This window comes from Haliotis rufescens, unplaced genomic scaffold (genome assembly GCF_023055435.1).
Source record: "Haliotis rufescens isolate VD_foot unplaced genomic scaffold, xgHalRufe1.0.p SCAF_11, whole genome shotgun sequence".
In the NCBI taxonomy this organism is placed as follows: domain Eukaryota; kingdom Metazoa; phylum Mollusca; class Gastropoda; order Lepetellida; family Haliotidae; genus Haliotis; species Haliotis rufescens.
Window position 1 is genome coordinate 33,397,541 of NW_025963791.1, and position 22,271 is coordinate 33,419,811.

General features: G+C 39.9%; 2 protein-coding genes across 2 annotated transcripts; both read right to left on the bottom strand.

Moving 5' to 3' along the window:
- Window positions 1-324: 324 nt before the first annotated feature.
- LOC124151201 (glutamate receptor ionotropic, kainate 2-like) lies at window positions 325-13,316 on the bottom strand. Its single transcript, XM_046523558.2, has 7 exons — window positions 13,094-13,316; window positions 11,965-12,065; window positions 11,130-11,220; window positions 9,378-9,696; window positions 6,696-6,913; window positions 4,832-5,097; window positions 325-816 (listed from the first exon to the last, which is right to left on the bottom strand). The coding sequence occupies exons 1-7, from the start codon at window positions 13,223-13,225 to the stop codon at window positions 585-587; spliced, it is 1,359 nt and encodes a 452-aa protein (XP_046379514.1). The 5' UTR covers window positions 13,226-13,316; the 3' UTR covers window positions 325-584.
- An 853-nt stretch (window positions 13,317-14,169) lies between these two features.
- Window positions 14,170-21,865, bottom strand: LOC124151242. Its single transcript, XM_046523627.1, has 4 exons — window positions 21,769-21,865; window positions 16,749-16,859; window positions 14,912-15,108; window positions 14,170-14,337 (listed from the first exon to the last, which is right to left on the bottom strand). Exons 1-4 carry the CDS (start codon window positions 21,842-21,844, stop codon window positions 14,170-14,172), a joined length of 552 nt encoding a protein of 183 aa, XP_046379583.1. The 5' UTR covers window positions 21,845-21,865.
- Window positions 21,866-22,271: the final 406 nt, after the last annotated feature.

Below are 22,271 nucleotides of genomic sequence, written 5' to 3' on the forward strand. Positions count from 1 at the left end.
ATAATCAAATGACGTCTTTTTGAACTGTTCGGGATTGTTTCCCCCTTTGTACGTGCTTTGGGACCAGTTCAGATCCGGGTTAAATCGGTCTTCAGCAGCCCCTGCTTATCGTAAGAGGCGACTAACGGGGTACATGCTAATTCATTAAATATCCAGTGCTTCTGTATCTACCCATAGTGTTGTATTGACTGATTGATTGCTGTTTAACGCCGCACTCAGCAATAGTCCAGCTATATGACGGCGGTCTGTAAATATTCGAGTCTGGGGCAGACAATCCAGTGATTGATATCATGAGCATCGGCCCACACAATAAGAGTACGATGACATGCATCAACTAAGTAAGCGATCCTGACCGACCACCCGATCCCGTTAGTTGCCTCCTACGACAAGCATAGTCACGTTTTATGCAAGCATGGGTTGCTGAAGACCCATTCCAACATTATTGTAGATTGTTGTTGCACTGTAAATACTAAACAAACAAAGTCATACCTTATATTCATTTTTTATTTGCGACCCCATTCGCAGTGTTATTTTATTCTGTAATTAGTAAAAAAACCATGAAATTAACCAGGACTTTTTTCTTTTCAGCGTTTCGTAGCACAACGTGGTATGATCTCAAATACATAAGTCTCTCCCAGTAGAACAAGCAAAGCAGTTCCTATGCCCACAACACATGCTGCAAGGGCACTGTAGTAGTCTTGGATCTGTAGGGCAGACACGCCCACTGCTACAGACTCGTCGGAACAAGACTCCTGGGGAGGAACCCACTTACCGTACCACTTGCGCTCAAGTCCGGTCTCCCACACAGTCATCAATCTGAAACAGTGAGTGAGTGAGTGAGTGAGTGAGTATGGTTTTACGCCACTTTTAGCAATATTCCAGCAATACCACGGAGGGGGACACCAGAAATGCAATCTGAAACAGAGTGAGTGAGTGAGTGAGTGAGTGAGTGAGTTGGCCAGTGTTTTCCTATTGGACTGTTGTCTCGCGAGTTCCATTTTTTTTTTAATTGTTAACCATTCCATTTTGTTTAAATGCACACAAACCATAGATCTTGCACCTTCGGCCATGATCCGGGGCAAAAATACGTGCATAAAGTATCCCTTATAAAGCTGGATGTCAAACATCGGTCGAGTATTCACATTAGAAGCTCTACAGTTGAAGTTAACGATGCCACCTGTGCAAGGAGGAATGTCCCCTCGAATTTTGCAGACCGTTAATTCTGTCACTGCTGCAGCCAGACAGTTATGATGTCATCTCACCACTAATACAAGACTTGCTCAAAGTCACCAGCAAACAGGGTTGCAATTACGGTCTACAACGTTCTGGCCGACTCAGAGTTACAACACCTTGACAAGATCGTTTTATATGGGTCACTCATCTGAGGAAGAGAACTCAAGCGCAACAAGAACAGTAGCTGTAGTTCAGAGGCCAAGAGGAGCAGTAGCAGTAGACACGATTCGACGACGCTGCTCAGCTCCACTGTTGACGTCCGGATGTAGGGCTAAGTTTGACACAACATCACTGTCAACAACGTTGACAATGGGCCCGTCAACATCAACGCTGGCGAGGTGCTCAGTGGAGTCGCGCTACCATCTTTCTCATGGCAGTCGTGTACGTGTTTCGCGTGGTCGTAATGAACGTTAGTTACCCTGCTTGCTGTGTCATTCAGGCTGTCATGAGGGGTGGGATGGTAGAAGGGTGATGGTCTGCGGAGCTTTTCGTAGGTCCTGACTGCCCGTCTTCCGAAAAAGTATAATTGCTATCGTGTATAGGGGTTAAGTTCTTAGTCATCATGGCTTCCCCATTATCGTTGCACACCCTAACCTTCAGTTGTTCCAACAGGACAACGCGCGTCCCCATACGGCAAGGATGTCGATTGCGTGTCTGGCTCAGAACAACATGAACATTCGTCCATGGCCATCTCTCTCCCCGGATATGGCCACTATTGAACATGTTTGGTACGAAATTAGACTTCGGATTGAAGCGGGCAGACAAACAAACACACTTGCAGAATTAGAACAGACACTAGTGTTTGAGTGGAACCAGATATCTCAGGGGTTCTTTCAGACACGTGTTAACTCGACGAGGCGACGTTATACCTCCTGTGCGCTTGCCAAAGGCTCGCACTGAGATTTCATATTTTTAAAGAACGAAGGCTATCTCTCTCTGTGACGTTCCGTGTTCCTTTGTAACCTTCTGTGATGCAGGCCTAATATCAGCCTTCGGCTCTTACACTGACGGACTCACTGAGTTCTATCTATAAATATGTGTTATGACACGAATGTCGTCACATGTCCTAGATAGATGTTACGTGTACTTACAAGATCATTGTCATATATTGTCGTTGTATTTCTATCATACAGAGAAGGAGTACAGACGTTATGCCCGTCTATCAGAAATACCTGCCTATTTCTGTATCATGTAAAGAAAAAAAGAAAAAGCCAATTGTGAATATTGCTATATATACTTACTGTAAGTGGACGCGACGTGCTAGATGGGAGTACACATTGCAGGGCATGCAATAAGATGTTATATATACTTATTGTAAGTGGATGAGATATGCTAGATGTGAGTACACATAGCAGGGCATGCAACATGATGTTATATACACTTAATGTAAGTTTGATAAAATATGTTAGATGGGAGTACACATAGCAGGGCATGCAATATGATGTAAAATACACTTAATGTAAGTGAATAAGATATGCTAGATGGGAGTACACATAGCAGGGCATGCAGTATGATGTTATATATACTTACTGTAAGTGGATAAGATATGCTAAATGGGAGTACACATAGCAGGGTATGTAATATGATGTTATATATATTTAATGTAAGTGGATAAGATATGCTAAATGGGAGTACACATAGCAGGGCATGTAATATGATGTTATATATATTTACTGTAAGTGGATGAGATATGCTAAATGGGAGTACACATAGCAGGGTATGCAATATGATGTTATATATATTTACTGTAAGTGGATGAGATATGCTAAATGGGAGTACACATAGCAGGGTATGCAATATGATGTTATATACACTTAATGTAAGTGGATCAGATATGCTAGATATAGCAGGGTATGCAACATGATGTTATTTTCCCCTAATGTAAGTGGATGAGATATGCTAGATGGGAGTATACATTGCAGGGCATGCAATATGATGTTATATACACTTAATGTAAGTGGGTGAGATATGCTAGATATAGCAGGGCATGCAATGTGATGTTATATACACTTAATGTAAGTGGATGAGATATACTAGATGGGAGTATACATTGCAGGGCATGCAATATGATGTTATATACACTTATGTCAGTGGATGAGACATGTTAGTTATAGCAGGGCATGCAATGTGATGTTATATATACTTACTGTAAGTGGATAAGATAATTATGCTGAATGGGAGTATACATAGCAGGGTATGTTATATCATGTTATATATACTTACTATAAGTGGACGCGACGTGCAGGATGGGAGTACACATAGCAGGGCATGTAATATGTTTTATATATAGTTAATGTAAGTGGGTGAGATATGCTAGATATAGCAGGGCATGCAATGTGATGTTATAATATACTTATTGTAAGTGGATAAGATATGTTAAATGGGAGCGCATATTGCAGTGCGTGCAAAATGATGTTAAATATACTCACTGTAAGTGGACGGGACGTGCTAGATGGGAGTACACATAGCAGGGCATGTAATATGATGTTATATATACTTATTGTAAGTGGATAAGATATGCTAAATGGGAGTACACATAGCAGGGCATGTAATATGTTTTATATATAGTTAATGTAAGTGGATGAGATATGCTAGATGTGAATACACATAACAGGGCATGCACTATGATGTTGTATATACTTACTGTAAGTGGACGCGACGTGCTAGATGGGAGTACACTTTGCAGGGCATGTAATATGATGTTAAATATACCTACTGTAAGTGGATGAGATATGCTAGATGGGAGTACACTTTGCAGGGCAAGCAATATGATGTTAAATATACTTACTGTAAGTGGATGAGGTATGCTAAACGGGAGTACACATAGCAGGGTATGTAATATGATGTTATATATACTTACTGTAAATGGAAGAGATATGCTAAATGGGAGTACACATAGCAGGGTATGTAATGTGATGTTATATATACTTAATGTAAGTGGATGAGATATGCTAAATGGGAGTACACATAGCAGGGCATGCAATATGATGTTATATATACTTATTGTAAGTGGATAAGATATGCTAGATGGGAGTACTCATATCAGGGCATGTGCGATGATGATATATATATACTTATTGTAAGTGGATAAGATATGCTAGATGGGAGTACACATTGCAGAACATGCAATATGATGTTATATATACTTAAAGTAAGTGGATAAGATATGCTAAATGGGAGTACACATAGCAGGGTATGCAATATGATGTTATATATACTTACTGTAAGTGGATGAGATATGCTAGATATAGCAGGCCATGCAGTGTGATGTTATAATATATTATTGTAAGTGGATGAGATATGCGAGATTTGAGAACACATTGCAGGGCATGCAATATGATGTTATATATACTTAATGTAAGTGAATGAGATATGTAATATGATGTTATATATACTTACTGTAAGTGGATGAGATATGCGAGGTGTGAGTACACATTGCAGAACATGCAATATGATGTTATACATACCTACTGTAAGTGGATGAGACTTGTGAGAGGGTAGTCCATATTCTGGACGACAATGCACTTACTCCAGTGAGAAGTGTTGTGTTAGTTAGGGAACATAGACGGGACGGTACTCTGGACGACAATAGACTTACTCCGGGTAGAACAGCCGTGCTAGTGGGGAATACACGGGGAAGGTCATACCACCGGTAGTTGGCAGGAAACCTCCTCTCATCTTGGCAAACGAACAAGTATCGCTCATAATGTTCTCAGCAACCGAGTTTGTTTCAATGAAGGCATAATAGCCTTCGTGCAGTTTTTGTAGTTGAAACTGATACTCGTCGTCTGTGTTCTTGGGGCTGTCCAGGCGTGTTTTCTCTATTTTCCTCCATAACTTTTTCATCACGGTTTGGTTGGAGGTCTGAAAGTTACAGTGACTGAGTGAGTGAGTTAGGTTTAAAACCGCTTTTAACAGTATTCCAGTTATATCACGGAGTGTCAGCTTAATGTGGGAGGAAATCCTAAAGTGATGCAGGTCTCACACGTTTACCGATTCGGTGAAACCCACGAGCACGCGTATGGTGCTGAAAAACCTGGAAACATAATCGGGGCGAACTGGGATTCGAACCCATGCCATGGGAACGCAACTCTGCGCAGCATATACAGATATAGAAAACGAAGTTCAGAATGTGTAAAGATTTGTTTGAATATCCTTTGGAAATACAATATGTCAACACTAGAAGAAAAAACAGTCTCGATCATCCGACGAAACAGATTCCATTAGGCTTATGGCACTACACTACAACGTATGGCAGAAACGTATGGCGACGTATGTTAATTTTGCTTAAACGCCGTCAACGCTGAAACACGCTATGGATAAGTTAGGTGTAAGTTGTATACGTTTAACGCACGCTGGTATATGTTGTTATACGCCGAGGCTTAAAAACATTTTCGGCGTATGGGAACGTATGAAGGTATGAATTATACGTTAGGCATACGTTAGAGATACCGTCTACATACGTTTATATACGCCAGATATACAGCGCGCCAGTCATACGTTACTCATACGCTGGGATACGCTGGCCATACGTTGAACACCCCAGGCACACGCTGGCAATACGCTGTCATAAGTGATGTATAAGTCAGTGATACGCTACTAATGCGTTAGACATGCGTTACATATACGGTGAACCCTCGTTATGTATACGCTATGGATACGCTAAAATCATGGTTTTTCGACGAAAGCTCGAGGTATGACAGCGTACTAATTGGATGTCAACGCGCATGTTGACGGGGAACTGGCTCTTGGGGGAATCAAGGACAAAATCGACATCACTGTCCCGGAACGTTTTATGCACAACATGTTAACAATAAACAACAATTACACAATGAGCGGAATACCTGCTCTGACAACACAAACACAGCGATGAGCGGACCTTCCAGCTCAGGCATACATTGGGTGAGCGGAGCTCAAGCTCAACCTCAGGACGTTTCCTACGAGCGGCACATCCTGCTCGAGGTCGTCCCTACACCAGCACTCGGAATACCAAAACTGACTAACAGTGTAATAATAACACATTTATAGAAACGATCAATGGACAGACAAAAAGACAATGAGTTGCTCTGGACATTGGAAATATGGGCGTGATGAACCGACACTGTTCAGGGGATGATCAGTTAAGGCAAAAAATGTCATACTATAAATAACAGCAATTAACGGGAAGTGATATGGTAGCCAAGGCTGGCTGAGAGTCAATATACAATGAAATGTTGGTGAGGATTAACAACGGGGATTAGCGTTTTATAAATAATGGCAGTTAAGTCATGGAGACATATAGATGTCATGGATACAGGGCAATTAGCCTTTGGAATCAAATGTGCTTCAGACAATGGTTGTCCAAAATCAGTCGCTATGACATGTCTTTTACACTCTAGGTGCAAGTTACTGTAAAACGTTGTCGTGTGACAGGGCCATACACGGTACAATAGGTGATCTGTACATATACAGTATACTGTTACCTGTATGGCCAGACTGTAGTAGCTGCCTGTAGTTGCCCCGACATCGTACACGTCTTGGTTAGCCAGCTCCTCCAGGTTACGGAAAGGGATGTCAGTTCGACTGACTGTGAGGAAGGCCATCAGGTTACCTCTGTAGATAGCCGCCATGATGAGACAGAACAACCACCAAAAGCTGAACAGCATCCGACCGGAGTCAAACATCGGGGAGTGCTCTGATGCTGAATGCATTGGTAAGGATGACAAGATGAGAATGCACTTATTGAGTATTACAGGCTGAATGTAGAGTTCGGGGAATAACTGTATACAAAACGTTTAGTAGCTGATACCCTGTGTACCACTTTATACTGGATATTAGTATTTATCATATAATGGGTAGGTTTCTCGGCAGGATAAAGCCAACGGATAAAAACGATATCCGTTGGGGTCATATGCGGATAGAGATGCAAATATCAAAGGTCAAGTAGGGACTTCTTTCACTGTTTATAAACAAACATGGCGTCGCCCTTGTCATTCGGCGATCGAGTCAGAATTAACCATCGAGAATCTGTGTAAACCACAGGGATAATTGCTATATTATTAGAAGAACAGTCTAATATACTGAAAATCAGTGTCTAACTGTGACGTAACGAAGGCATTTTATAAGTTTTGGCAACTTTGAAGAAACAATTTTGCGAAGGGGAGGCCTAGCCAAGCGGGATCAGTAGCCATATATGTGCTTGTAGACCCCTGCGGCTTGAAACCTTCTCCACAAATTAAAATAGTTGGATTTGGCCGAAATATGTTTGAATTGTTACCTTGTTTCGTTTTGTCGCTGTGTGTACATCTGACTACACTGCTTAACGTTATGACAGGACAGACCGACTGTCAACAACGTCTGACTGTGGCCGTGACAATTAAAAACAACTGTTGTTTTGCGTATATGTTGCTTCGCCACTGTATAAGAAAGAGATTTCAGTTGGAACTATATTGGCTATGTCACTGTTGGACTGACACATCACTTACCCTGTGACGTAATAAATATTAATGCGCGCATTCCAGGAAAACTCGCAATGATTAGGTAATGTTTGTGAGAGAGGGAAAGCGATTTTCAAGCACAGAATTAAAGAATGACATCATATGATAAAGAGGTTATCACGCTTGTGTGTTTGGGGATGGTGAATATCCTGTATTAGGAATAAACACTATGTATTTAGCTCGCCAAGGCTCGCTAAATACAATGTATATTCCTAATGCAGGATATTCACCATCCCCAAACACACTCGCGTGATAACCTCTATATACCCATTTAAACTGGATATAAGGATATACCCCTTTATATTGGATATTAGGAAATATCCCTTCCTACTGGATATGGTGATATATCCTTTTAATAGTGATATTAGGATATAGCCACTTATTCCGGCTATAAGTATAATTTCCTTTATACAGTGGAAGTGACGTGCAATGGGGTTTAACGTCGCGTCCAAGATTATTGCACTTATATTGCGACGTGCATGCACGGGTGTGCGTGTGTGTGTGTGGCTGCATGTACTGGTCCGGGCAAATGCCTATTTATGGTGCTTGCCAACTGAGATACCATGCCGTAGTTAAACATGAATACCCCACTCAGACACAGTATACTGACTCCGAGCCAACCAGTCCTTGTTTTAGCCCCTATATGCCGAGCCCCACACAGGGTAACAAGAAGAGCCATATGTTAACGTCTTTTGGAATTACGCGGCCAGGGATCGAACCCAGGACCTTCCGCTCTCCGGGCGAACGCTGTACCACTAGACCACCTAGGCGGTTTATACAGGAAATAAGGATATACCTCCTTAAACTGGATATAAGGATATATATGTTATATATGGGTATAAATGTTATAATATGATGCTTCTCAATGACAGCCATGGGAAAGTAAATTGCATGAATGTGCATTTTAAGTTAAAAACATGCTATACGAATGTGGATGTGTTTTTTTTTGTTACAAAAACATGTAGACATGCCACAGCATTTTTGCAGCCGTTTGACACAGACCTGAAAAGACATGTACATCCAAAACGGCAAGATTCCTTGTCCAGTTCTAGAAAGGCAAATTACTACATTATATTTAAGACAACAATAATACTAGAACCTTATCTATTAAGTGTAGTGTACATAGGTTTAGAACAGCCCTTTCTCGATTTCTCTATTTATTGAAACAGGCAGATATGTAGGCACTGCAAAAGAACATGGACTTTGTAGGTTTTGTAAAAGTGATTGTATTGAAGATGAATGTCACTTGTGCCTGTGCTGTGTATAATGATTTAAGAGTATTATATTTAAAATGTATGAATTTGAAACACGCCCAAGACAATGTACTATAGGCCGCTGAATAGTACCATGAGTAAAGATCGATTGATTGACCCATGTCATAAGGATATGTAATTTAAATCAAAACCCTCTTAACGTATACAAATCACATGTAGATACTTTGACTCGATAACAAATACCAGCCCTTAGAAAGTTGAACGGTAGTTACATACCAGACAATAGGTTTAAACCATTCTACGGAAAAATAAGTCTTGCTAAATACAATAATGGAAATGAAATTGTTTTCCGTTCTCTTTATGCTGCTTAAACACTGACGAAGTGAATTAAATGTAACGCACAGTAGACATGGAGGCTTCACTACTCTCTTGGTTTGTTGCGTATGTTACCTACATTGTCCTAAAGGTGCCATGATAGTCATGGTGAAGCCGGTCACGACGGAATCCTTCTTCTCCGCTGCTGGAACCTTTGACGGATAAGGAGTTACTCGGATGAGAAATACATGCATCAAACCGACGGCGGAGAGAACAATTCCGCCTGCGAAGTAAACCTCCCACTTGAAACAAGCTAATAAAACTTTCCAGGTTTTTTTTGCATCTTCCGATTTCTTGTACAATACTGTTGTGAACCCGGAATGCATGAAGTACGTGAACTGCATCACTTTAGCCCTCTCGACGTTGTAGGCATATGGGACAGAACAAATGTCAGCCTCCTGAAAGTGTAACCATGACAACTTACTGTTTGCATGAAGTAAGCATTCTTTCTAATAAAGAAGCGAATATACAGAATTGATGAATTATCTAAAATATTTGAATTGTTTAGTTTTTATATCTGTAAAGATAGCATCTTCCCAAGGCAAGTGAGTTAACTGACTATAAAAGTCCAGTTCCACCCTTGCCGAACTAGGCTGGTATTATGGACTTACATTCTGGCTGGACTAACGAGTCTATGCATAGTCCAATCAAAATCGCGCACCGAAATCGAAATCTGGTTCGTAAAGTGTAAACGCTTTGGAACCAAGCGATTAGCACAATGTCTCAAATGTATAAATCAGTGGCATTGAATCTGCAATGGGACTACATCAAATTTCAAAACACAGTAGGTTTATCTTCATTCTACCATGACGACAAGCGCGCTTTGAAATAGGTGCTCTCTTGGAACGCGGAGTTAAAATACACACAGTCTGACAAGCTATCACGAGTGAGTGAGTATGGTTTTACGCCGATTTTAGCAATATTTTAGCAATATCACGGCGGGGGACAACAGAAATGGGCTTCATACATTGTACCCATGTCGGGAATCGAAGACAAGCTATCAAACTGACTTATTGACATCGTTACTAATCTGCCTGTTACTTGTCATTGATGTGTTACTGTAATCACAAATATTTTTATCTTTTCATGTCCCTCAGAAAATATGCAGAGATTTAGTTGCTACCTCATTAGATCTGTCTGCTTGAGATTTTAAAGCCCAAGCGATCACCCAACGTGTCAACCGTGTCCCCTTTCAACATTTGATTAATAATGTTATAATATATAATATCGGCTGGTAATTTTTACCATTTCAAAATATATGTTTTTTCAAACAATACATATGAAACACAAAATAGTTTGTACATGCAAGTATCATCAGTTGTTAGAATTGCTCAGATAAATTATTTGGTGCTTTTTAATGTTTGATTCAGTCTTGCTTTCGTAGATGTACTTGAAGACATGGACTTTTTATGGACTGTTTCATAAGCATTCTAGAATTATTCTCTAACAAATACGTAAATATAAAAAAGGGTTCAAAATAGTTATTCTAAATGTTGAGATGAGTCAGGCAGACAGACAGCTACACAGACAGACAGACACACAGACAGACAGACAGATAGACAGGTAGATCTTGTCTCATTTACAATTTTGCTGACAAGTTTCGAAAAGGTCTTCAGAACGAATACAAGTATCGAGAGATACCACAGCAGTTACTGGTATTTTTTAACATATATTTACAATCATGTTTTTAATTTCGTTTTGTTTTGTTGTGAAAGGGCAACACGTCAGCATTGAATAGGAAACTATAAAATAAATTGTACACAACTTTCATAGCTCAAGGGACGCAACTCGAATGAACGATTTTCTGTCAGTTAGTACAGGACTAAATTACCTCTCTCTGGAGTGCCCCAACAATTCCAGTCCAACTACCGTTATCCATTTTCTCTCCCCATTGGCCATCTTGCGGCTCCACATACTGGTAGCTACCAATCACACAATCGGGATGAGCAAGTTTATGATATGTATATGAGATGAACTATCTAGTTATCAAGTTATGCAACAATATTTTAATATGAAATCAGACTAGTCGCAATGCGAGTCAAACAGTGAGAAGAGGACAGAGTTTAACGACACAATATCAGTTATATCACGACGTGTCAGCTTGATGTGGGAGGATAGGCGGAGGTGATGCAGGTCTTAGATGGTTTCCATTTTGATAAGCCCACGTGCACAACTCTGCACCAGAGTCACAGGGGCACAGACAGATGGCACCAAACTGTCGTATTTCACATAGGAAAAGAAAACATCAGTGTGGTTCTTCAAGTAATTGGTTGCCAAAATTATTTTGTTTTTAGGAGAATGATACTACCATGAAACATAAAAAACAGGAAACAACTCCTCAGCGAAAACAAGAACATGTAACTAGAAGTGCAAGTGGTTGTTAGAATATCCTTAACGTACCCCCAGTGGGGTTTCGGGTTAGATAGTTTAGCTATTGTTTCAATGTGGTTGTACAGGCGACTCAGTGGATCAGGTGGTCAGCTGGCTCGCTGACTTGGTTGATCGTGGTCATCGTGACCCAACGGCGTTATATATTGGTTGTAATAAGATATAACTGCTTTGCCTGGCCCACAAACTCGATAATTACATTGGAATTATTGGAATATGGCTCCTTGCGGTGTTATGCCACGAGACAAATTCAAACGAACAAGCCAAACGCAACTTACCTGAAATTGAAGCGCCTCGAGAGATGCTCCATAAATTCATCGGCGATCCCCGTGTAGGAGATATTATCAGTGTTCCTTATCTTGACACTGTAGGGCTTCCACTGCAGAAAGAAACCCCGGTCCGTGAAGTAACCACCGTTGGTCATGTCTGGAGTGGATATTTTGATCACTCGCTGACGACAGAATTAGGGGGGCTGTGGAGTAGCCAAGGCGTTAAAGCGTTCGCTCTTCACCGAAGGCCCGGAGTTCGATTCCCCACATGGGAGCAATATGTGAAGGCCATTTCTGGTGTCCCCCGCCGTTGAACTGCTGGAATATTGTTAACAGCGGCGTAAAACATACACACTCACTCACTCACAGATTCAGCAACTGGTTAGTTTGTTTACATTCAATCAGTGATGATTCTTTTTACAGGTACAATTCTTTTGAGGTACAATCGAGCATGCTCTTTCTACCAAGATGTCAAAGAGCGTCATACGACTCTTGAAAGTTACAACATTCAAGGCCTCAGTAAAGCTTCAAAACGTTTTATGATAGACATGTGGAGGACATTTCCTAATTTGACGCATCAGTGACAAATATGATGTCCGATGTAATTCCTTGTTTTGACCTGTACCACATGTTCCCGTGTTTTTCAGGTGCACAATTGACTTGTCTTTGCATGTGTTTGTGATGAGGGCCACCGGTGGGGCAGGATACGCTCATCTTTTCATGAACACCTTGTGTCATTACTATTTGATAGCCATTCACAAACACATGCTCATGATGCAGTCGGCATCATAAATCGACTCTTTATCCAGAGGTTTCTATAGGATATAGAAAGGGTAGCAGTAGTAGTAGTAGTAGTAGTAGTAGTAGTAGTAGTAGTAGTCGTAGTAGTTACAGATTAAAATAAAAGATGCTGCAAAGAGGGTTTGGGTGATCCTGGCACAGTCAGGCTGGTTAGGCTCATCATCAGCTCAGGGTCCTTGCTCCCTCTTCACGCAGCCCAGCAAATGAGACTTCTACCAGGAAGCGCTGCCTAGTGAAACCCACCCAGAACTTTTCGGAGAATGTGAAGACTCCCCAACACTGCAGCCTTCTGCATTACCCAGATTGTCAGAAGGGCTAGGAACTATGGACATCTTACCTCAAGCGATAGAACCAACAGTTTTCTTCCATTGAGACCAAATGCCATATTAGGAAACAATGTGACATTGTTTATGCTGATGCTTATGCCGCTGTCAAGGACGTCCCAACGTCGGCCTCCCGTCGACCACATTAACGTTGACAACTCCTTTTTCGTGGAATTCTAAACCAGGTGAAGGAGACTCTTATGAAAGTAGAAAATAACACTCCTGCCTTCTTGTGATAAGCATTAAGTGAAAGGCATCCTTTTCTTGTCCTCTTACGATGAAAACTCTAAATGTATCATGTTCTGAATAAAGTAAGATAATAAGATGGCTTTTCTTCTTCTAAAGTAAAAAACTAAACATCTTAACACCACGTTGTTTCTAAACACACTAAAGCAAACGGTCCCAAGAAAACGCCTTCTTGTATTCTAAACGTACTTAGTGAGCACATCTTGTTTCATTAATATAAGTAACTACTTTCCTCAAATTTTCTCCACATAATTATTAATTATTGCCTATATTTTGCTTTCAGATTAATTTATTCTTCATCCTTTCTGTAACTAAGCATACAGTTAGTCCTCGTTTGTGATGCTCAAATGTTCCATTTAGTAGACAAAACTAAACTACTGGCATACCAAACAAGTCAATTGAAAGCATAAAATGTTGTGCTAAAGAATTCACAGTTATTAAGGTCTTCATTTACGTTACTTATATGTCAGATATGTCTTTACATCCACTCTATTGGAATTGGTATATGGAATATAGTTAATAGTACAAAGAAATGGAACAAAAAGGTTTTTTTGTTTGCTTATCGCTTCACTACAGTACATTAACGAACACTGTGTATGAGCCGATATGACAAACACAACTATTCAAACAACGACCATGAACGTACATCATGTGTTAAATTACGCCTAGAGGGCACTTTTATGTCGTTATGACCACTAACGTGCAGTATCGACCGCCGTGGCGTGTTCACAACTACCTCAGACATGTAAAAACGGTTCATCATCGATCATTATATACATGTGTAACCACAGCAGAATGTGAATTGCATTATTTAAATCATACAAGTGTCTGGTAAAACCACGTGTCAAAGGTCTCGTTCTATTACACTTGCCTGGCTTTGTGAGAGAAGCACAATGTTATCAAATGTTTGGTTTTGAACTAGGATGGTTCTGTCATCACTCGGAAGCGCAATCCACTTGGAGAAATGCCTCATCACGGACTTCCTCCCGACCTTAGCATCAAGTTCACGTCCCTACAAACAAAGACTCACAGTATTACTTTGCGTTCTTAATTGTCCCATTATGCATTCAGTACATATCCATATCCTTTAACGAACAGACTCGATTGAGTTAGCCTGTCGTTCAATCCACGCATCCCATACAAATCTTTAATATTTGGCAAGTCTAGGTTACCGCTGTTTCAAAATGAAGAAAGTTTCTCGACTCTATATTATCACAGTTTATTAAGATAATTTAACAAGCTGACTGGGTCTTTTATATAATATGATCATTTAAGAGACTAGATGTTAGTCTACAATAGCGTAGTCAGGGACTTATAGTGTGTACGTTGTTTTTTTTTACTGCTTCATAACGACCATCGTTAGCAAGCAATAATGGAAAGCAGATAGATCCATGTAATGTAACTGCCGCTCAATAAAACTAAACAGCTTTCGGAGAGTGTATTGATAATTGTGCCCAGTGAGTCTGCACGTTCATGACAGCAAACATTTGAACAGGTCCCCTGCGTCAAACAGATGACTATACAAACGCAACTTGTTTAAACATGATTATAATAACGTGCATGACAGAATAATGCCAAAACCTTACCATAGCTAGTGAGTATTGAATGCATTTGGCAGAACAGATGATGACGAAGTTGAGAGTTCGTCGCATCATTTCGATGTTTTCTTTCTTGGCCAGTTCATCAATGACTGATATTATTTGTCTACTGAGCGCATCTGGCTTCGTGTATTGTATTTTTATATGGTGAGACAGGCTGTCGCTTAGAGCATTAACACAGGCGTCTGAAAAAATAATAATAACCACGATTGTCTACAAGAAACGGTGAAACATCGTGAAGTCGAATATCAACATACATGGCGATCGTGTTTACCAGTTTGAATACAAACGGGATTAGGCTATTGGACATGCAATATACAATTATTGAAATTAATTCTATTTGTACACATTTGTCAAAATGCATCTATGATTGCTGCTTGCGAAACGTAAGACTGTTTTTGCACAATAAGTCAAATTTGTCTTCATCGACCACTTGAGTACATTTCAGGCCGACGGCTATATTTTATATGCGGTGATCAGTAATGAAGCAGTCTACATACGTAGCCTAGCCTAGCGTAGCCTAGCGTAGCGTAGCGTAACGTAGCCAGGCGAAACGTAACGTAGCGTAGCGAAACGTAACATAACGTAGAATAGAATAGAATAGATAACACAAAATACCATACCATAGCATAACATAACATCACATCACATCACATCACATCACATCACATCACATCACATCACATCACATCACATCACATCACAACATCACATCACATCACATACCAATAATAACATAACATAACATAACAAAACATTACATCTTTTTAAGAGACATATCTAATCGAATTATTGAGGTATTTCACTTCCATATAAAAAGCATAAGTATCAGTAACTTACAAGCCAAACCATTCCCGTTCGTATGACATGGATGGCTTTATATTTTGCCTTCGTGAAAGGCAAACGTCTTACGTTGCGCAGCCTTACATCCCTACAGTACAAGAAAACAACATGTTATTGGAATAGAAGGAATAGAAGCAATTCATAAAGCAACACATTGGAGAACGAGTGAGTGAGTGAGTGAGTATGGTTTTACGCCGCTTTTAGCAATATTCCAGCAATATCACGACGGGGGACACTAGAAATGGGCTTCACACATTTTACCCATGTCGGGAATCGAACCCGGGTCTTCGGCGTGACGAGAGAACGCTTTAACCACTAGGCTACCCGACCGCCCCCATTGGGGAACGAAAGATTGATTAAAGATATTGATGGTGTTTGGCATGGAGTAGAATATTTCATCCTCCATTATTGATCCCCTCTGTTTTATGATATATGTACCCTTGGCCTCAAAGATTCGTTTCGGAAGTGACTTCACCATCCTCAATTTCTCTCGTTCATGATTGGACGACATTTTTTTCCGGTTTGTCTTTCGGATAAATTCGAAACGGGACAATGGTAGCAAATTGCCCCAGAGTATTTCTCGTAATAGAATGTTTTACCTGTGATGGTAATAACATAAAAGTCCCCGCAATTCGGAAAGTCCTCCGTTTAAATTCAGTATGTACAAACTAGATGTGTCATCAGAATACATTTACGACGCTGTTGATACATGTAACAGTACACACTGTACAGGAAACACAATAACACACCACACAATACACGAATATGCATAATACCTTTGTATATTATTTTGTGTCTACACATTCACGTACGTGAGACTTCCTCACGTGAACCATAACCCACATAATATGCCGGAAAGGACAACATATAGGACACGAAAAGCGAATTGCAGCTGTTATCAATTTTAAGAATGTTGCAGAAATTGTAGTGCAAAATCTAAGTTAGAGGTCCTGTTCTACCAACTTCATGGTTTCATAATTACCCAGCTCGTCCTCGTATATAACGAATACTGTTTCCATGTCCTCACTCGTGATAATGTTGGAGACTATCGGGATAGTATTCTCCTTGCACCTAATCTCGTCTCGATTTGAATCTGGAAGTGTAAAAATAAATATTCCCCATACATGAATACAAGCGCAGAATGTCTTTTTTTCTTGCAAATTAATATCCATTAAACATAAGTTTTGATAAATAATAATATTTCCTGGTCATGAAAATCACGACCACGATTTTCATTCTGGATAAAATTCTATTTGTTGTTTAGATCTCCGCATAAAGATTCAGAATGACAAACCTTAACCACAAGACCGTGTGGCACGAGGGATGACTTCAACTTTCCAATAGTCAAACTTTCTCTGTATGCGAAGCAATATTCCAACATTCCAACATCTCCGTTGGTGTCTACACTTAGTTTTACGGCAGACATGCGAAGGACAAATTTGACGCAACGTTGACAGAAATAATGTTCGCGCCAACTCCCTAATTGTTACTTATACCATATGTTCCCGTGTTTGTTCATGTGAACAGTTGATTTGCCTTTGCATGTGTTTGTAACGTGTGCCACCGGTGGGACGGGATACGCTCACACTGTTTGAATACCTTGTATCATTACTATTTGATGGTGATTCACATGATATGCTAGAGTCGGTATCGAACAGGAGAGTATGAAGAGTACTTATGATTGTAGGAATGGTACTTTCACTGTTATTCCTTTCTTTTATTTATTCACACACGCAGTTTTTCTCTACAGACCAGAAGTAGCACTAAGTGCCTACTGCATCAATTATGAATGAAGAATAAATACTTTAGGCTGACAAGGTAGACACAATTGTATGGATAACAACTTCTTTAATACTGTAAAAAGCGACGTTTCGGTATAGACCCTTATACCGTTGTCAAGCAAGACTGAATGAGGGACTAAGAACAGAATATATACAGTAGGTGGAGGATTAACGGTAGAGGATTAACAGTAACGACAATATCATACATGAGTGGGATAACATGAGTGAGTGTTGACATCAGAAGGATAATACTGTCACAACACGATTGACAGAGAACACACATCTGCATCGCCCTCCCGTTCATAGGGAAAGCCTCCCCCATCATCAGCCGCCTCCTCAAACAGCAAGCTATTATTGACACCCACTTCACCAGCTCCAACTCCCTCAACACCCTGCTGAGAGCACAACCAGCCCCCAAGAGCCTACAGGTGTAGTCTACAAAACTGACTGCAACTGTGGACAGTCTTACGTAGGTGAAACATCCCGCCCCATCAAAACCAGAATCAAAGAGCACAAAACCTCAACCATTAAATCAGACAGCAAATCAGCCATCTCGGACCATATCAGCAACTGTCCTAATCACAACATCAACTGGGACAACGTCCAACTCCTCTCCAACTACCTCCATGATTTCACTAAAAGAAAACAGAAACAGTCCACATTCGCCGCCACAAGCCATCAATCAACAGAGATCAAGGCTATTTTATCCCATCTGATTGCCTGGACTATATGAACTCATCAAACAATAATCACTTATCCTGTTTAATTGGTGTCATGTCCCTATTGGCTTCCACCTATGTGTTCTCAGTCCATTGTGTTGTGACAGTATTATCCTTCTGTTGTCAACACTTACTCATGTTATCCCACTCATGTATGCAATTGTTGTTACTGTTAATCCTCTACCGTTAATCCTCCACCTACTATATGTATTCTGTACTTTGTCCCTCATTCCCAGAACAACACTCCAATCCACACTACATTGCAACAGTCAAATGACGCTAGCAACGCTACTAAACCCCCTAAATGACTTGCAAACCTTTAAAGCACTAGGCATATATCTAATCAAAACAGGCCTACTTGGCCGCCCTTAAAAAAAGTACAACCCTAAAATTCTAAACCTGAAAAAACAAACACAAACTCCATTTAGCCATTTCAAAACTCCAAATTTGTTCTCCAAATTAAGTAAGCAACCCTAAAAGCCCCACCTAGGTTACCACACCTTTTCGGACATGCCCTTCTCGACTAAACACAAAATGGCCTGACGGATTCCTGCGCGAAATACGCATATGTCGGAAAGCGCACGTTAAATTCCCAATTTAAGTATTACTAAGTAACCTTCATTCAGTCCTGCTTGACAACGGTATAAGAATCTATACCGAAACGTCGCTTTGTTATCCATATAATTGTGTCTACCTTTTCACCCGTCAACTTCTAAGTTATGCCTATCAAACACGTTACTTTAAGTTGGTAGGGTATCCAAAAACTGAACCACTAATTTCTTTCAGGTTGAATTATTGATATTGAAAGTTAATTTGCTATTTTTATTGGGGTATCAGTTCTCCATAGTGTTACTAAAGACCATGGTATCTCTAGTTCCATGCGTTTTGCCTCCGGTGGTAGATAAACAATGTGAACGGAAATTTAAGTAATCTAAACTCCGGAAAATCGCTTCATGCAAAATAATGGTTAATATATAGTTACTTACATATTTACTAATGACTTAAATATTATTGCATTACGTCTGAGTGTTATACGTGTACAACCGCAGAACCCGTTACACCAGAAAATAGACATTCACATAACATTATCTGTAACTGAATTGTTTTGTCACTTTTATTTGTAAACAAAGGTTTTTGGACGTATGGGTAAATAGAAAATACATGCATTGTAAATTTATTCTACGTGTGTTTTGAATGACTTCAACTTTCCACAAGTCAACTGTGCCTTGTGGCGATCCGTATTCCTGTGGCTCCAGTCCTTGATGTCTTCATTTCACAATATTTTAGATACAATCGAGTATGCTCTTTCACAAGATGTCAAAAAGCGTCAACGACTCTTGCTCAGAAGTTGTTTGATCAAGGTTACAACATTCAAGGCCTCAGTAAAGCTTTAAAAAAAATTTATGATAGACATTATGGAGGACATGTCCAAATTTGACGCATCAGTGATAAAATCATGCCCCATGCAATTCCCTATTTGACTTGTAGCATATGTCTCTGTGTTTTTTCAGGTGAACAATTGACATGTGTTTGTGACGGGGCTCATGATATGGTCGCAATGACTCTTATGAATGTGGAAAATGGTTTGTCGCTTTTACTTATCTTATGATAACGTGAAACATGTTGTACAAATGAAATCGTATTCATACCCCGTGTTTCTTGTTTTTTAGATATTATATAAAGCGTCAACGCCCGAGAATACCCAGTTTTGACTGTCCAACAAAACAGATTCCGTTGGGCGTAAAAGACAAAAAAGCAGTGAAAAACAGCATGTGAATAAAATGAACGTATTTAATGTACATATTACATGTAGGCAGGTCTTCAGAAGGAGTTATAATTTACTAATACTCATACTTCATTTTACAGGCTTACGAAACTGTACGCTAACAAAGTAAGTAAAACCGATACCAAACGTTATAAGTATATTTTGTAAACAAACAGAAAAAAAACACCAACTTTGTTGAGGTGCCTGATGATGTTCCTAAATATCTGATACTGTGTATGTTCGGGGACTAAAATTCATCCTTTCCAGAAATGTATATTTTCTTTGACATATGGTAGTGTGGTTTTTTTTAAAGAAAAATGTATTTTAATATAATAACTGTAAACGATATGATCGCATTTTCGTCGACATGCATTAATATTCATACGATCCTAACGCGTAAAACGTCACTGCGTTATTTTGACTCCTTATATCTCAGAAAATACATGTACTTATTAAATATGTAAATCACACAATCGGGTCTCATATCTTGTCATACAATTAACGCACGGAGACTGCCCTTTCATCTTCATTTCCCTAGGAAACCCTTCACCTGAGAAATATCTGACCAGAAACTGAGCAGGAGTTGGTCACTACGTCATGGCATCCAGATTACCTGCCCCACTGTTTGGAGCCCCACAAAGGAGGAGTATCTCACAGTACAGAACAAACAGGTCACATGTGCTTTGTATTGTCAGTTAATGGATTGACTGATCTGAGTCTAAAACTACTCACTGATAATGATGATGTCATCATCTGATAATGTTTGTTGTTTAATGTTGCACTCAGCAGTATTCCAGCTATATGACGCCGGTCTGTAAATAATCAAGTCTGGACCAGCCAATCCAGTGATTGGCTTCATGAACATCGATCCACGCAATTGGGACACGATGACATGTATCAACCAAGTCAGCGAGCCTGACGACCCGATCCCGTTAGTCGCCTCTTACGACAAGCATAGTCGCCCTTTACGGCAAGCATGGGTTGCTGAAGACCTATTCTACCTCGGAATCTTCACGGGTCCTGGCATTCGGACATTACGTCAATAGTAATATACGCAAATACTTTCAGCACTGACATGATTTTTCTTGATCGAAAATCACACCGTCAAATTTCTTGTTCATATAATTTAAAATCTTCAAGTATCTAGATATGAAAGCGCGACAACTTCTGAATATAATCAAATTAAATTAACTGCATTGAATACTTATTAAACTTTTTCTTGTTTTTCATCTTCAAAATATTTCTGCTCTGCGAACATGTTCAAGATATAAATGGAAACAAGCATATCAAATTAAAGGATGGAAGGTTAATTAAACTCTAATTTGCAGAAAACGTTACAGCTCTGAGTGATCAGTTGAAAAATGGTGCTGCGGTTTGCTTCTGGTGTCAACACTCTGCACACATTAGCGTATCGACCTCATAGCGATGTAGTGTCTGTGTACATAAACCTACAATCCGATGTACTCACCAGATAAACACCGATGTCAAAACATACAAGCAATAATAAGGATGAAACGTTTGGTAGTGTCATAACTGTTCTCACGGACAGTTTGATAAACAAATATATTATCCACTGAAATCGTTTCACAAACCTTTAAAATGTACAGAAGTGAAAACAGGGACTTGTGGTACAAAAAGTAAGTAGGATGGGAAGAAGAAAATACTTTTTAATTGTACATGTATGACAAGCAGCCGCAGCCAAGATCATATTGAAAAGGTGAAAATATTACAGCTTACCTTTCGTTGCCAGACCATGGTTGGTCTCAGATGTTGCAGTTTGAGCCAGTGTATAAAGAAACAGAAGAGAAAACATTCTGACGCTGATTGAGTTGGTGAAGGCGCCGAAGCAGTATGAAAACATCCGTACTTATACCCGTCATATCAATCGATACCACCTAGCACAGATCGAACAGCTAGCATTGCAAGCCATTCGGCTGGTAATTGATGGCAAGTTGTTTTTGGAATATGGATTAATTCAATTTTTGTTTTTGGAAATAAGATTCTAATTGTCAAAGTTCCAAAGCTCCTGGCGACAGTCCTTGTTTTTAATTTTAAAATTTATTCGTTTATGCAACGCAGGTGGTATAGAAGACCATTAGTGTAAATGGTAAAGACTAAGCCCTAAACGCCTCCCCTGTGGGGAATTGCCTTCAGCAATAGACGCTGCTGTCAATGTGCTTCGACACAAATCAATAAATATGAATTCCAGCTGTTATCTCGTTGTATTGAAACCAGTAAGA

Excerpts from the sequence above, each read along its gene's own strand:
- LOC124151201 (XM_046523558.2), bottom strand. The coding sequence starts at position 13,225 with ATGTGGTCGACGGGAGGCCGACGTTGGGACGTCCTTGACAGCGGCATA. Across the intron at positions 9,697-11,129 it reads TTGGGGCACTCCAGAGAGAG|GAGGCTGACATTTGTTCTGT; the intron begins GTAATTTAGTCC and ends TTACACTTTCAG. Across the intron at positions 5,098-6,695 it reads ACTACAGTCTGGCCATACAG|ACCTCCAACCAAACCGTGAT; the intron begins GTAACAGTATAC and ends TGTAACTTTCAG.
- LOC124151242 (XM_046523627.1), bottom strand. The coding sequence starts at position 21,844 with ATGTTTTCTCTTCTGTTTCTTTATACACTGGCTCAAACTGCAACATCT. Across the intron at positions 15,109-16,748 it reads TATATACGAGGACGAGCTGG|ACGCCTGTGTTAATGCTCTA; the intron begins GTAATTATGAAA and ends TTATTTTTTCAG. Across the intron at positions 14,338-14,911 it reads TTCAATACTCACTAGCTATG|GGACGTGAACTTGATGCTAA; the intron begins GTAAGGTTTTGG and ends CTTTGTTTGTAG.